At 44.4% G+C, this 13,912-nt stretch overlaps 1 protein-coding gene, 1 long non-coding RNA gene and 1 other non-coding gene across 6 annotated transcripts in view; 1 reads left to right on the forward strand and 2 right to left on the reverse strand.

Moving 5' to 3' along the window:
• The window catches only part of PDE6C (phosphodiesterase 6C), a 50,147-nt gene extending 36,235 nt beyond the window's left edge, over positions 1-13,912 (reverse strand). Inside the window, exons 1-7 of one of the 4 annotated variants that reach the window (XM_020908541.2) lie at positions 13,184-13,900; positions 6,360-6,512; positions 6,166-6,255; positions 5,094-5,234; positions 4,335-4,409; positions 3,284-3,348; positions 3,115-3,181 (exon numbers count right to left, since the gene is read on the reverse strand). In XM_020908541.2, coding sequence (XP_020764200.2) covers positions 3,115-3,181; positions 3,284-3,348; positions 4,335-4,409; positions 5,094-5,234; positions 6,166-6,255; positions 6,360-6,512; positions 13,184-13,648 — 1,056 coding nt within the window. In that variant the 5' untranslated portion in view covers positions 13,649-13,900. Of the gene's footprint in view, positions 1-3,114; positions 3,182-3,283; positions 3,349-4,334; positions 4,410-5,093; positions 5,235-6,165; positions 6,256-6,359; positions 6,513-8,666; positions 8,786-13,183 lie in introns of those variants that run through there. The other 3 variants (XM_020908532.2, XM_020908564.2, XM_070464090.1) reach the window with 3 other exon arrangements.
• Positions 7,542-7,614, reverse strand: TRNAG-UCC (transfer RNA glycine (anticodon UCC)). Its single transcript has one exon. It is a non-coding gene; the product is annotated as a tRNA-Gly (tRNA).
• LOC110147205 (uncharacterized) lies at positions 10,157-13,493 on the forward strand. The gene is made up of 3 exons (XR_011486469.1): positions 10,157-10,764; positions 12,683-12,895; positions 13,209-13,493. It is a non-coding gene; the product is annotated as an uncharacterized lncRNA (long non-coding RNA).

Below are 13,912 nucleotides of genomic sequence, written 5' to 3' on the forward strand. Positions count from 1 at the left end.
TCACAAATAGCACTGCTCTGGCTGGGTCTGCTGAAATGTTTGATATCATCCTCTAGACCAGTGCTTCTCAGTCAGGGGTATATTATCCTCCTGAGGACATTTAGCAACTTCTGAGACGTCTGGATTCTCACAAGTAGGGTGGTGCTTCTAGCATCTAATGGGCAGAGGGCAGGGAGGCTGCTAAAAACCCTACAATGCAGAGGACAGCTCCTCACTACAAAGAACTAGCCCACAATGTCAGTAGAGTCCACAAGTTTGAGAAATCCTGTTCAATACACAGAAATTATGTTTTTAACAGATCCTGCCTTTTGAAATATATAGTACAGGGCGACATCTGGGAGTGAAAGGGAAGACTTAAAAACTCACAAGGACAACAGTGTAAAGGGAGGTTGTCCCATACAAACTAGGATGTATGTTCACTCCAATTCTGGAGTCTCCAAAAATGGCTCAAGGTCAGTTCTCTGAAAATCATTTTGGGAATGCTAACTTGTCTAATGAAGGACTTGACGAGAAATGTCTTACACTAGATTTACTCCATTTTGCCGTCAGTCTTGGGCTGCCAGCAGAAAGGATATAATATCAGGGGTGGGGCCGAGGGCAGGAGCGGAGAGGTGAAAGGGAGCAGTAAAGCAAATGCAGTGAATCTGTGATAGAAACAAAATCTGGAGGGAAAAATCCTCCACAGCTTTGGGAATCGATTCTGGCAAGTTGGTTACATGGCAAACTGATGAGGTGGCAAATGAACTATTCAATGAATTGATTTTTGGTGCATTAGTTTTCTGCAAATTGATTTGTGGACAATAAAATCTTTACCTGGGAAACATCTAGGAGAGAAGAGATGTTTAAAAAGTGGGGCAAAATAAAAGTGCCATTTACAGCAACATGGATGGACCAGGAAATTATAATACTAAGTGAAATAAGAAAGAGAAAGACAAATATTATATGATATTGCTTATATGTGGAATCTAAAAAATAGTACAAATGAACTTATTTACAAAATAGAAATAGAGTCACAGATGTAGAAAACAAACTTATGGTTACAGGGTGGAGGTAAATTGATGGGTTGGGATTAACATATACATTCTACTATGTATAAAATAGGGCTTTCCGCGTGGCACTGTGGTAAAGAATGCCTACTAATGCAGGAATTGCAAGAGATGTGGGTTCCATCCCTGGATGGGGAAGATCCCCTGGAGGAGGGATGGCAACCCATCCTAGTATTCTTGCCTGGAAAATTCCATGGACAGAGGAGCCTGGCTGGCTACAGTCTATGGGATGGCAAAGAGTCAGACACGACACAGAAACTGAGCACACATACATGACATAGGTAACAGGGACCCTCTATATAGCACAGAGAACTCTACTCAAATACTCTGTAATGACCTATATGGGAAAAGAATCCAAAAAATGGATGTGTGTACAAGTATAACTGATTCATTTTGCTGTCTGGCAGAGACATTGTAAATCAATTATACGCCAATAAAAAAAATTTTAAGTGGTGCATAAATTCCTTTAAACCAGCTGTGGCAACTTTGGGAGTACCAAACTTGATAAAAACCCTAAATGGAGTTTGATAGATGGGCTGCCAGGAAACCAAAGGACAGAGGCCAAGGGCCAAGCTACTTGGCTATTTCAGTGAGGCTGAAAAATTGTGGTATCTGCGGATTCAGTTAGGAATGGATTGGAATAGTTTGGTCAATACCACCAGGTCAGGAATGACATTTAAAAATATTTCAATTATATAATAAAAAAAGGGAATTCCCTGGCGGTCCAGTGGTTAGGACTCCACACTTTCACTGTTGGGGATCAGGTTCAGTTTCTGATCAGGAACTAAGATCCAGGCAAGCTGTGTGGTTTGGCAAAAAAAAAAAAATTCAATTATTTCGTAACATTTGTTAGTATATATCGCTGTTTACTCTTAAAAGACATAAGATTGTCTTTCCTTTTTCTTTTCTTCCCCTTTGACATGTCTCTACACTAAGAGATCATGTCACTTGGTGAGGCCACTTTGTCCTGTAACCAACTAAGCCCAGAGTTAGGCATCCTCCCTGAAACCCTAGGGTAAAGCATCACTACATAGAAAGATTACCTTGCAGTCACAACAGAATTTTCCTTACTCTGTCACCATTCTGAATCCAGAAATATTCACACTAAGCAGAGGCAAATTTGTGACAGTCAAAAAAAAAAACATTAAACAACCTAAATTTTGTTTTACTTCCCCTGTGAGCCCTGAGTCACTGTAATTCATATGCTCATTTACTAAATAATGAAGATGCATGAACACAATGATAACACTAAAGAAAAAAACAACTATGCAAATACATGCTATAAAAATACTTTTTTTGAAACTTGAGTTTGAAGGGGGAAAAGGAAAGATGCCAACACAAAGAAACGTAAAAAACAGGGAACATTCTTGCAGGGAGGTATCTTGAGGCCAAAAAAAATGACACAGATGGTGGAGAAGCCCAACTGGGGAGAGAAGTCAGCCATGAAAAGGAAGGAGAGTGTGGTTAAGGTCAAATGGGAAAGCTACTGGTCCGTGGGCCTTAAGGCCTATGGGACCCACCAGAGACCTCTTGTTTGTTGTCTTCCTACCCCTAACCTCTCAGCCAGACCTGGCCTGCTCCTCCCTCCCACCACACCCCCGCCCCACATGAGAGACTAGGGCAAAAATCTTCACTCCCACTATCAGCTCAATGCATTTTGCATTGCAATCAATGGCAAAGTCTTTTCCTTATATATTTTTTCTTTTTGTCAGTAATTTTCTGAGTTTCAAAAGTCGTGACCAAGGGGAACTATATTTAAGGTCAAATTAAACCCAGCACGAATCATAGTCATGAACTACCAGGATGTCTGAAGTTTGTGTGGCTGCAGAATAAGAGGCTGGGAGATGGATCTGTCTTTCTTGTGTTGACTAAATATTTTTGGGGGAGTCAAGGAGTTTCTAGTTCACATACATTCCAACTGCCAAGATTCTTCTTTCCCGTGTCCTGTGCCAAAGCAGCCATCTCACCCCTACCTGGTGCATTCTTGCCTTCACAATTGTTCCTATCTCTTAGCTAATGAGAGTTTCATCCAATACTATTTAAGATTCAAATTTGTTCAATAACTTACAAATCCATTTTCAGCAACGTATGTTGGCAACCCACTAACGAGAGTCCAGTGGTCCGTGGGAGGTGTCCTTGAGGAAGATGAGAAGAAAAAAATCATTGCTATGCAAAGAAATGCACTGGATACAAACACAAAAGGGCAACTCCTGCAGCGGCTTCATGGCAATACTCACGGAATGACTTTGATCTCTTCTTTTCCATGTAAAATGTAATCGATGATTTTATAAAAGATGACTTCCTAAGAGGAAAGAGAGAGATTATGAGAAAAATCTCACCTCCCAGAGAAAACATTTTTCCTTAATGAACTTTTATTTTGAAATTTAAATATTTTATTTCCCAATCACATTTCTTCACATAACATAAATTACCAAACTACTCATGTCCTAATTTACAAGCTCGTGATAAAACTAGAAATATCATTGGCCACTTATCATATGAACAAGACTGCTGAACTAATCTTAGAAAGTTGAATACACCCTAATAACTTCTAGGAGAATCTTTGGCTTTCTTTTCATTTCTACTGTCCAGACATATCTGACTGCTTACTTCCATACAACAAATTATGGAATTTCTCAACCTCAGTCAATGTTTTCCCTTCCCAGCTGTACAGTGCACTTACCCCTTCCAGCACTCTGAATGGGTGCCTAAGAAGCAGGATTCGATGAATACGTTGTCAAAGCTGGAAGGGACTTGAGAACTAGTCTGCTTCTGTGGGCAAATGAAGAACCAAATTCCATCCCCTGCCTTCCCTTTCCTGTATGCTGGGGATACGGTGGTGGAACAAGCTTCCTATGAAACTTCCTATGAAACCTATCAAAGGGGAAAGTAAATCTAAGCCAAACTTTGCCTGGAGATCCCAGTCCAGAACGTCAGAAGAAGGGCCTGGGCAGAGTGTGTTTTTAAAACTATGCAGGAGGCTCTAATGCTCCCTCCTTATGAAGAAGCACTGATCCACCAAACCCTAGCTTCACAGAAAAGACACCTGAGAAGTTAAATGAGTGAAGACAAGGACAACCCAGCTGGTTTGGGGCAGAGCTGAAACTTGAACATCAAACTCCTTGTCCAGTGCTTTCTACTTCTCCAAGGTCCTCCAGGAAGTCCCAGGACTAGAGCCCAGTCCTTTTTGGACCAGGACTTTTTCCTTTACACATGGCTTCCTCTGGTTTTAGCTCCTGGTAGCTAAAACCAGGCACAGATATCATCAACAAAGACGTCTGCACTCACTCTGCCATCTGGTGTCTTTGGACCTTTGTAAGGCTCGACTTCTCCAAGCTTGACTGGCCACTCATCATAGAATTCCTGGAGGCAAATATATTTAAACACTATTAAGCAAACTGTCCTGTTACCTACCATATCTTATATGAGTGCCATTGGTTTGCATATTTTATGTTAATTTATAATTCTGGAATTTTAAAGCTCTTTTTCAGTAATGCTGTTTATGAACTTGTGACTGTAAACAAGTCAATCTTTTTAATCTGTAAAACGGAGACAATAACAAAATGCATATTACAGAGTCATTATGTGGATTAAATGAATAATACAGAGCACCTACCCTGACACATAGAAGGAGGGAGAGCAAGAAGAAGGAAAAGAACATGTATGGGAACTCTCTGCTTTTCCTGCTCATTTTTTTCTATAAACCTAAAAATACACTAAAAGAATATGGTCTATTAATCAATTTTTTAAAAAGAAAAAAAGACTTGTTGAAGACACATATAGCTAGGAAGTGGAAAAACCAAGTCTAGATATTTTTCACTCCAAAAAGTACACTTTCCCTTCTTCTTTTCCATGTAAAATATAACTGATGATTTTTAAGTTGACTTTATATAAAAGATGAAAGTACCATACTTTCTTGGCACTGATTCTTACGCTCTATCATGACCGGTAGTTCACATAGTATATCCATTTTTTAATGGATTGCATTTCATGTGATGTGCATTTTATAGGTGGTGGTAGGGGAGACAAAATGTATGGAAGAGTGACCTTCTCCTTGGTCATGTCCAGCAGCCCAATGGAGTATCGTTCGCAGTTCAGGTATGTTCTAACAGTGTAGAGCGCTTTGTGAAACTGTCGCTCAACATCTGTGAGCTCTTCAAATATTTTGTTGGCTGACCACATAAGAATCTGAAAGTAGGTATTACAAAGAAAACAATCAGAACGAAATACAGTATGAAGAGGAGCATTAGTCAGAAGAAAACGGGGTGCATCAAATAAAAGGAACACATGTCAGCAAACAATGCAATTCCATTTTTGCATATGTACGTGTCCAACAAACTACTGAGAGTCTCAGAGTGGGATGATGAGCAGACCTTTTGCAAAGCCATGTGTTTATGAAAGCCATGACTGATCCCCATGTCCAAAATGTTTTGGCTCCAATGGGCAAGTAATTTAACACAAATGCAGAGACAGTTCCTGGGCAGAGGGTCCAGCATTGGGGGCCCACTGGTTACTGCTGGCCCTTGTGGGAAGAAAGCCAGCTGACTCCTTCCATTAGTCAAAGGTTACCTGCCCTGGACAGTTAGCATGGGACAGGGCCTTGGAAGTCCTCTATCCCAACCACCCTCCCACCATTGTACTGATGAAGAAACCGAGGTCCACAGAGTAGTTCAACTCAGGTATCCTGGCTACCAATGTTGTTCTTTATCCCTCTGGCTCAAGGAAGCAACAGAGGAGCGATTTGTTTCTCAATGTAGCATCTTTACTATGTGCCAGGAATACACAGCTCTGCTAAGAGCTTTATGTGAACGAATTCACCTAATGACCATTTAATAGTCACAGCAACCAGGTGGGGTAAGTACTGTAATTATCATCGCCACCTCAAAGAGGAAGAAACTACAGCTACCCAGGACAGAGACTGAAGAAAGCAAGCCAGTAGTACCTACAGATCGAGGGGTAGGAAGGTGACAGGGGAGGGGACCATAAGAGGACACTGGGAATGGAAGCTTGGGGATCTGATCCAGGGGGTGTGGTTAGGAAGGATCTGTGCTTGTTGCCTCTGGGGAGTCCCTTTGTCAAACAGGTCAGCATGAAGTAGCCACTGTCACCTTCTCTTTACCTGACTTCTTCGGGATTCAATATTGTACAGGTAGTTGGTATGATGAAACTTTAGGATGATAGAGACAAAGTTGAGGTATTTGGAAAAGACCTACAGATGACGGAGAAAAACAAATTAGGTGTGACATCTTTCTTTCAGTTACACAACAAACAAATTTCCTGAGCCTCTGAAGGGATGCCCAGGGTTAGCATTACCTCTTCATCCTGTTTGGAAAACTCAGATGCATCTACTTTGTTAACTGCCATAAACACAGCAAGAACCTCCTTGCCCATCACGATGGGGGTTGCCAGCAGGTTCCTAGTGACATACCCGGTTTGTTTGTCCATGAAGTCAGAAAAATGGCTGTTCTGAAAGATACATTCACACATTTGCCAAAGCAGCACAAAACCATGAAGTGCAGGTCTAGGAAGGGCAACAGATCATCCTCTCTAGTTCAAGTCCTACCAACAGATGACCAGGGCTGCAGGACAATGGTCCCAAGCCAACAGTCCCCACCCACCCCACCATCTGCAAGCAGACAGAATGAATAAAGCATAGAATGAAATGGCCCATTTCCAAATGAGCTTTCCCACCTGAGGTGTGGCCTATCCGGGTTAGGCTAGGGTTGGGCCAGGAGGAAAGAGGTGATGTTGTGACCAAGTGGAAAGCAAGGTTCTAAGGGGAAGGGAGGGAAGCATGCAGGATTATAACAGGGAGGAAGTGTGTGCTCGAAGGAGAGCACAGCTGGGATTCCATAGGGCTCTTCTTTTTAATTGCAAAAGTAAAATTTGCCCTTGAAATCTCACAACCATCATAACATAAGGAAAAGATTATTAACTGCCCCAAACTCCTCCTAATCTCACCTACCTGAAGAAATCTGTATTACAGTGCTTAGTGTGTCTCCTTCTATGCCTTTCTCTATGCTTGTACAAAGCATCTTCTTATTTTTTAATAAAATGTTCTCTCCTAATTTTATGCAACTCATCACTTAACACTATCTTATGGACTTCCCTCCAGACTGGTGCATATGGATGTGAACTAGTTTTCCAGATTCTTGCATGCTATTCCACAGTGTAGGGGCTCCAGTTCTGCTCAACCAATATCTACTGATTTAGTCTGTTTAGAGTTTTCCCCACTGCAAACAATACTGCACTAATCACCCTTGCTTTTATTTTTATGTGATGGAGTCCCCAAATGGAAATGTCTTTTGCAGTATCAACAGGTACGTGAAGTTTTAAATTACACCAGCTACTTTTACAAAATATTGAAATTCTTACCACCCTCTTGACAGCACCAGATATTTAACAGTTTTTCAAAGTCATTTTCTTTCTTTTTTTTTTAAGTATTTTTATTTTATTTATTTAGGTAGATCTCACTGCATGGCATGTGGATCTTAGTTCCCAGACCAGGGATCGAACCTGTGCCCCCTGCAGTGGAAGTGCAGAGTCCTAACCACTGAACCGCCAGGGAAGGCATTTTCTATCAAGTCAATATCTCTCATTTGTAATTTTTATTTCTTTCCTAGAGGAAAATGAAATGGATCATCCTAGATACAAGCTTCAAGTAGAAGACGCGAAGGACGACTCTAATACATTAACCATGTAGAGGGCAGAGTGATGAGTTTGGAGAGGCACACAAATAAGGATGGCAGTTATCTTATTAGCTGTAATTGAGAGTAACTGTGGTCGGGTATAGACTCTGCTCGCTCTGGGTCATGACTAGCTCCTCTTTAAGTCTTCTTCATTTGAAACTTCAACTGAAATTTCCACCTGACTTTGAGATTCAATGGCCAAAAATCAATGTGGTCTTCCTTTCACAAGTTGTATTATGTTCATTTCCCCATGTGGATGGTGCTTCTATAAGTATCTGGACTTCTATAAGTAGCTGGACTCTGTTCAGTTTCCCAAAGTAAAAATGGAAGAGTCCGCTGGTGTGTGACTTTGGGGCCAGAATCTCCACCAGGGCACAATGACTGCTTGGGCAACAGAATCACAGCCCTGCTCAGAGCAGGAGACCTGGGCTGAACCTCAGAAAGACCTGCAGACTGATGCAGATCTGCAGACCTCATGGCAGCCTGCCGAATTCTAATCTACTACAGTAGAAACCGTCTTCCCCAGGAATCTACACTTTTAGTGGATGAATTGATTCCATAGAGGATCCTTAGAAATGTGAGATGCTAAGGAAGTCAGATGTAGCCCTTGACCCCAGACTTCTTCTATACCCTCCCAAAGTGGAACCCCAGAAACCAGCTACTCATGTAGGAGGCAGCATCGCATAATGGTGAAGAAGGTTCTCAAGTCAGATGTCCTCAGCTGAAACCAGCTCCTGATTCACTAGCTGTGAGCCTCTGGGCATGCTACTTACCCTCTGCAGCCTCATTTTTTAACCGGAAAATGGGAACAATGGATATTATCTACTGTCTATCATACCTGATGTGAAAATAGTATAATATAGTGTGGGTAGAGCACTCAGAAAAGAGTCTGACACATAGTAGGTGCTCAATAAATACTAGGAAGCCAAACCTGGGACTCTGGGGGCCTCTCTGGATGACAGGGCTTCCCTTGTGACTCAGCTGGTAAAGAATCCACCTGCAATGCGGGAGATCCGGGTTCAATACCTGGGTTGGGAAGATTCCCTGGAAAAGGGAAAGGCTCCAGTATTCTGGCCTAGAGAATTCCATGAACTGTATAGTCCATGAGGTCACAAAGAGTCAGACATGACTAAGTGACTTTCACTTTCATTTCTTTTACTTTCACTGGATGAGAAGTCCTTCAGGTTTTGCATTACCATTTGGCTTCCGATGATGATGTGATGTTAGTTGCTCAGTTGTGTCTGACTCTTTGTGACTCCACGGACTGCAGCCTGCCAGGTTCCTCTGTCCATGGAATTCTCCAGGTAAGAATACTGGAATAGGTTGCCATTCCCTTCTCCAGGGGATCTTCTGACCCAGAGATCAAACTCGGGTCTCCTGCGTTGTAGGCAGATTCTTTACCGTCTGAGCTACCAGGAAAGCCCCATCATTTGGCTTCTACTTCTAGCTTTCCTAATCAATGCCAATCACTGAAGAAATTACATGCTCTTAGCTGATGCAGGCCTCCTATGCCTAGAAGGATGCTTGCTCTGGAGGGCTAGCTCTCTGCCCTATGCCAACAAGAGCCATGTTTTTTCCTAACTGCTGTATCTGTGACTTTCTCTGCCTCGTGCAGCATCTTCACTCAGTCCGTAACACCTCCAGACTTTGAAAGCTTCTTTCTCTTAATCCACTGCTATAGCCCAGGCTGGCTTGCTGTCCATTTTCCTCCTAACCTATTATCCATTATAGAAGGTGATCACTTTCATTTACACAGTGATGCTGGGCACTGAAGGAATAACCAAAATGCCCAAAACATGCACCATGGGATGGAGTTGGGCAGCATTTCTTGGCTAACACATTTTACTCTGCAGCTTCAAGACTTGATGCCATTTTATTCTAGATTCTAAACACACGAAGATGTTCTTACATTCAATTGAACATTTTGAAAAAATGACTTACAAGTTTCAAAACTTAAGACTTGCTTATCATCATATCTGAAAATCTTGGATAAAACCATCCATCAAATTTCAGGGTAGGTAAGGTGAGGTTTTCTGGTTTTATGTTTTCATTGGTCCAAACAATCCTTGGTAAAGTTTCTTTGAGTAAATTCTGTATCTTTTGGATTCACAAACTCCCCTCAATGATTTTTTCTTCAAAGAAGTCAATGAAGGCAACTGGGAATGTTTAGAGCAGAGGGCTGCCTGGATCCTCATCCAATCTTGGTCCTATTAAATTCTGATCAAACATCTGGAGATCCAGTCAGAAGGAGACAAGGATGGAAAGCTATAAGCACAAGCTATAAGCACCCTGTTAATTATTGAAACCTTAGGATTCTCACATGGCTTTCTTTTAAACCACTGCCAGGAGAACCACCCATAGAGTTAATCACCAGCTTTCCCAATAGAATAGGAAATGATTAACTTGATGAGGATATGTCACAGTTTCCTGTTATTAAGTTTCCCTGCCTTTAACCTGTTTTAAAAACAGGCAGTGATCACTGACCCGGTTTTGGCCACCTACATCCAGCCCCCAAACTCTTTGGACATTAATATGATATGATCATAGCTGCCATTTATTGAGCACCTCCTGGGAGTCAGGCACTTTATGATTTGGTTTCCTCTATTTCTCTCGTGGGGAAACACAGTCCCTCATGCAGTGACCTAGTCTCAAGCCTGGATCTGTACCCAGGTCATCTGATGCCAAAGCTCTCACCTGGCACCATGTGGCTTCTCTGCCGCCAAGGCTGGGAGTATCCAGTTCTCCTCTCCGTCTGTGTGCAGGGAGGCCTTCCCTCCCTGTGCCCACAATGCCCACCAGGCAGGAGTTGTGTGTGGTCAGGGCTGTGGCAGAGAAAAAGGGTGGCCTTGCAAGACCCGGATTATGAGCCTAGATCCACCACATTGTGCCTAACTGACCTGGAGAAGATTCTCACATGCACGGGATAGAAATAAAAATACAGTCCTGGCCTTCTGCATAAGGTCTTTGCCAGAATCAAGTGAGATCAAGAACAAGAGGAATCTTCATCAAGAGTCAAGTGCAATGAAAAGGTGAAGTGGTGATAGAAGTGTCACTTAAAACAGGGGTTTCTAACTCCTTTCTCTGCAGATTTTACCACAGCAACTTAAGTGTGGTGAGCCTGCAGGGCTGCAGGGTGGGATGAGGGTGGGAACTTAGCAAGGAGGCTGCAACTTCTCCAGTCCCTCTCATCACCGATCAGACTCTGGACCCCGGGAGAGAAGCAACCCCCACGACTCAACTTCCTGTCTGCACAAGGGAAGACTTAAACTAACAAGTCCAGGAGCCCTTCCATCTAATTGTTTACAGTTGATTTAAAATGCAGTTCCTCCTCTTGCATCTCTTCACCCAAAAGACCAGTGGTTCTCAATGTTGGCTGCCTATTAGAATCACCGGGGTAGCTTTTAAACCATACTCCTGGCTGCATCCCAGTCTCTGAGAGCCTGATGTAATTGGTCTAGTGAGAGTCTCACACATCTGTATTTTTAAAAGAGCTCCCAGTTTGATTTTAATGTGCTTCCAGAGTTGAAAAGCACCATTCTCGGAGGGGAAAAAAATGCTCAGAAACAGTAGAAATGGAGGGCAAATGAGGTCTTTGTCCCTTTTCTGGAGGGAGCTCAGGAGGGCCGGAGGGCATCTGTCTTCACACATACTCAGTAAAAGGGAGAACACAGTGACCCTGCCCCCACTTTACAACCACTATGGGGTGCCCATCGTGGACGGCAGCAGACCCAGGCCCCCTGATCTCTTAAGCAGCTCCTTTCTATCATTCTGTCAACAGGACTGGGCTCATTAATAAAGGAGCATAGCAGAAATTAGGGCTTGCCAGGTGGCGCAGTGGTAAAGCATCTGCCTGCCAGTGCAGCCCCTGGAGGAGGACATGGCAACCCCTCCAGTATTCTTGCCTGGAAAATTCCATGGACCGAGGAGCCTGGCGGCTACAGTCCAGGGGGTCTCAAAGAGTTGGACAAGACTGAGCACACACACACGCTCACACAAACACACACACACCAGAAGTCATTTCATCCATCTCTCCTTAAAAAAAAAAAATTCTTCTGAAAAAAAGTCTCGCATGTCACTTTCTTAAGTTTGCTGTCCGTGTCATTTTGGAAATGGCCTCAGTCAGAGACTTGCAAGAAGCATATTCCCATGAGAAAACTTCAGGATGTACAGGCAGAGCCTCCTCCCTGGGGTCCAAGAACTTTGCCTTAAGGCCCTTTATACACTAGAAGCAGCTGCAGCAGACCCAGAATCCTACTGAAACCAGACGAATGCACTGCAGGGAGGGGTGGTAAAGACCGAGGACCCTCGAGTGCCTAACAGCCACCCTTGCCCCTGGGGCTGTTTGCTGAGTGTTGCTAATGTTTGAAAACCTCTGCACCTCCTGTGGATCCGCACAGCCCCCCTCCTGTAATCAGCTTCGGGAGGCACGCAGGGGATTATCCTCCAGCCGCCAGCTGCCCTCTCCATAAGTAAACCTCTACACAGTAAGCGTTTCAGGGGCTGCTCCCAGTCAGTTCTGTTCCATCATCTGCTAGCTCTCCTGTTTGTTAACAGCAAAGCAAAATGACAGGAAGCATGTGTAGGAAAAGGGCTGGCAGGAGAAACTCCAGGCTGGGACCTATGGTGCTACTGAGTGCAGGGATTATGGGTGATTCGCATTTCCTCCCTCTTATTTGTATGTCCTAGTTTTTCTTAGATGAACAAGCAATTTAGTTGGAAGGAGAACGTTCTTTTTAAAACACAATAATTTATGTAGTGTTCAACTGGTCTTCAGGAGGGTTCAAATGTCCCATTTACAGGATTGGAAATTCTTGGTAGATCTGAATTAGGAGGGGTTGAGATGGTCAACTGCATTTAATCATCATCTAAATTCATGTATTTTTTATGATCCAGATGGGAACATTTGAAATTTCATGTCACTTTTCTTTTTTCATACTTGATCTATAGGTGAGAGAATCACTCCTGAGCCAGTTCACCCCAAAGAGCTGAGAGTCTTCAAAGGATTGTGGGTGAGAGACGTGGGGAGCATTTCAGGGGCCTTGGCATCTGGCCTGTTGGCTGATCTCCCCAGTGAGTGGCCTGCTTTGCCCTGTTGGTCAGGACAGTGTCCAGAGGACAGATGAGGTGTGAGGGAGGAGGTGTGGACTGCCCCACGCCCAGGTAAGCTTGCCCGACATTACCGGAGACATAACGCTAAAACATTATCCACTGTTTATCTGAAATTCAGATTGAACTGGGCATCTAGTCATTTTATTTGTTAAATCTAGCCACTCTTGGCCTAGGGGTTCCTCTTCTCCACCACCCACTCCCCAGGTTATAGCCAAACCACAGCCACAAGGATGGCCTGGACCCACCTCCACCTTTCCCTCCACCCCCCTCTTTCCCATGTTCCTCCCTGAGGCCACCAAGACCTCCTCTCCACTCCACGGTCACCATCAGACCACTCACCTTTTTCACATCTGGAACATTAAAGGTTTTCTTCGTGTGAGCAACCCAACCCACTATCCCGACGTCCAACGGAAACACAGCTTCCCTGTCGGGGACCACCAGGTTGTCCTCAAACTTGGAGGTGGGGGTGACGTCGAGCAGCTTGGAGGCCACCTCCGGCGTGCCGTTGCGGGCCCGACACAAGAACATGCTGCAGCGGTCGGCCTGCAGCAGCTGCGCCAGCCTCCCCAGGGCCCTGTGCACCGCCAGCTCCACGCTGCCCGCCTCCTCCAGCAAGACCTCCAGCAGCTCCAGGTACAGGGCCGCCTCCTCCGCCAGCGTCCGGCCGGGGAAGGAGGCGCTGGCCGGGGCCTGTGCCCCGCCGCTGGGCGCCTCCGCCTGCAACTTCCTGTTGAAATACTCCTTGGCGAACTGAGGGTTGTCCTCCAGGTATTTCTCCACCGTCTCTTGGCTGATCTCACCCATGGCGTGGCGTGCTGCTCTGGTCTAGAGAGGAAGAGACCCTCAGAACACCACCAGAGGCAGAGTGCCAAGAAGGAGTTACATCCTGGCCAAAGAAACCAGGGAAGCCCCAAGGGGCACCTCGCAGGACACCCCCCCCCCCCGCTCCCCAGAGGCCGAGGAGAAAGGTTGTTTAGCCGAGCTTTCAAACTGGCCTGTAACTCTTGAGATGTGACAGAAGGCCCTGGCTTAGAGTGGGATTCGGGAAGCATGGGATTAAAGAGTTCT

Source organism: Odocoileus virginianus, unplaced genomic scaffold (genome assembly GCF_023699985.2).
Source record: "Odocoileus virginianus isolate 20LAN1187 ecotype Illinois unplaced genomic scaffold, Ovbor_1.2 Unplaced_Contig_15, whole genome shotgun sequence".
Lineage (NCBI taxonomy): Eukaryota > Metazoa > Chordata > Mammalia > Artiodactyla > Cervidae > Odocoileus > Odocoileus virginianus.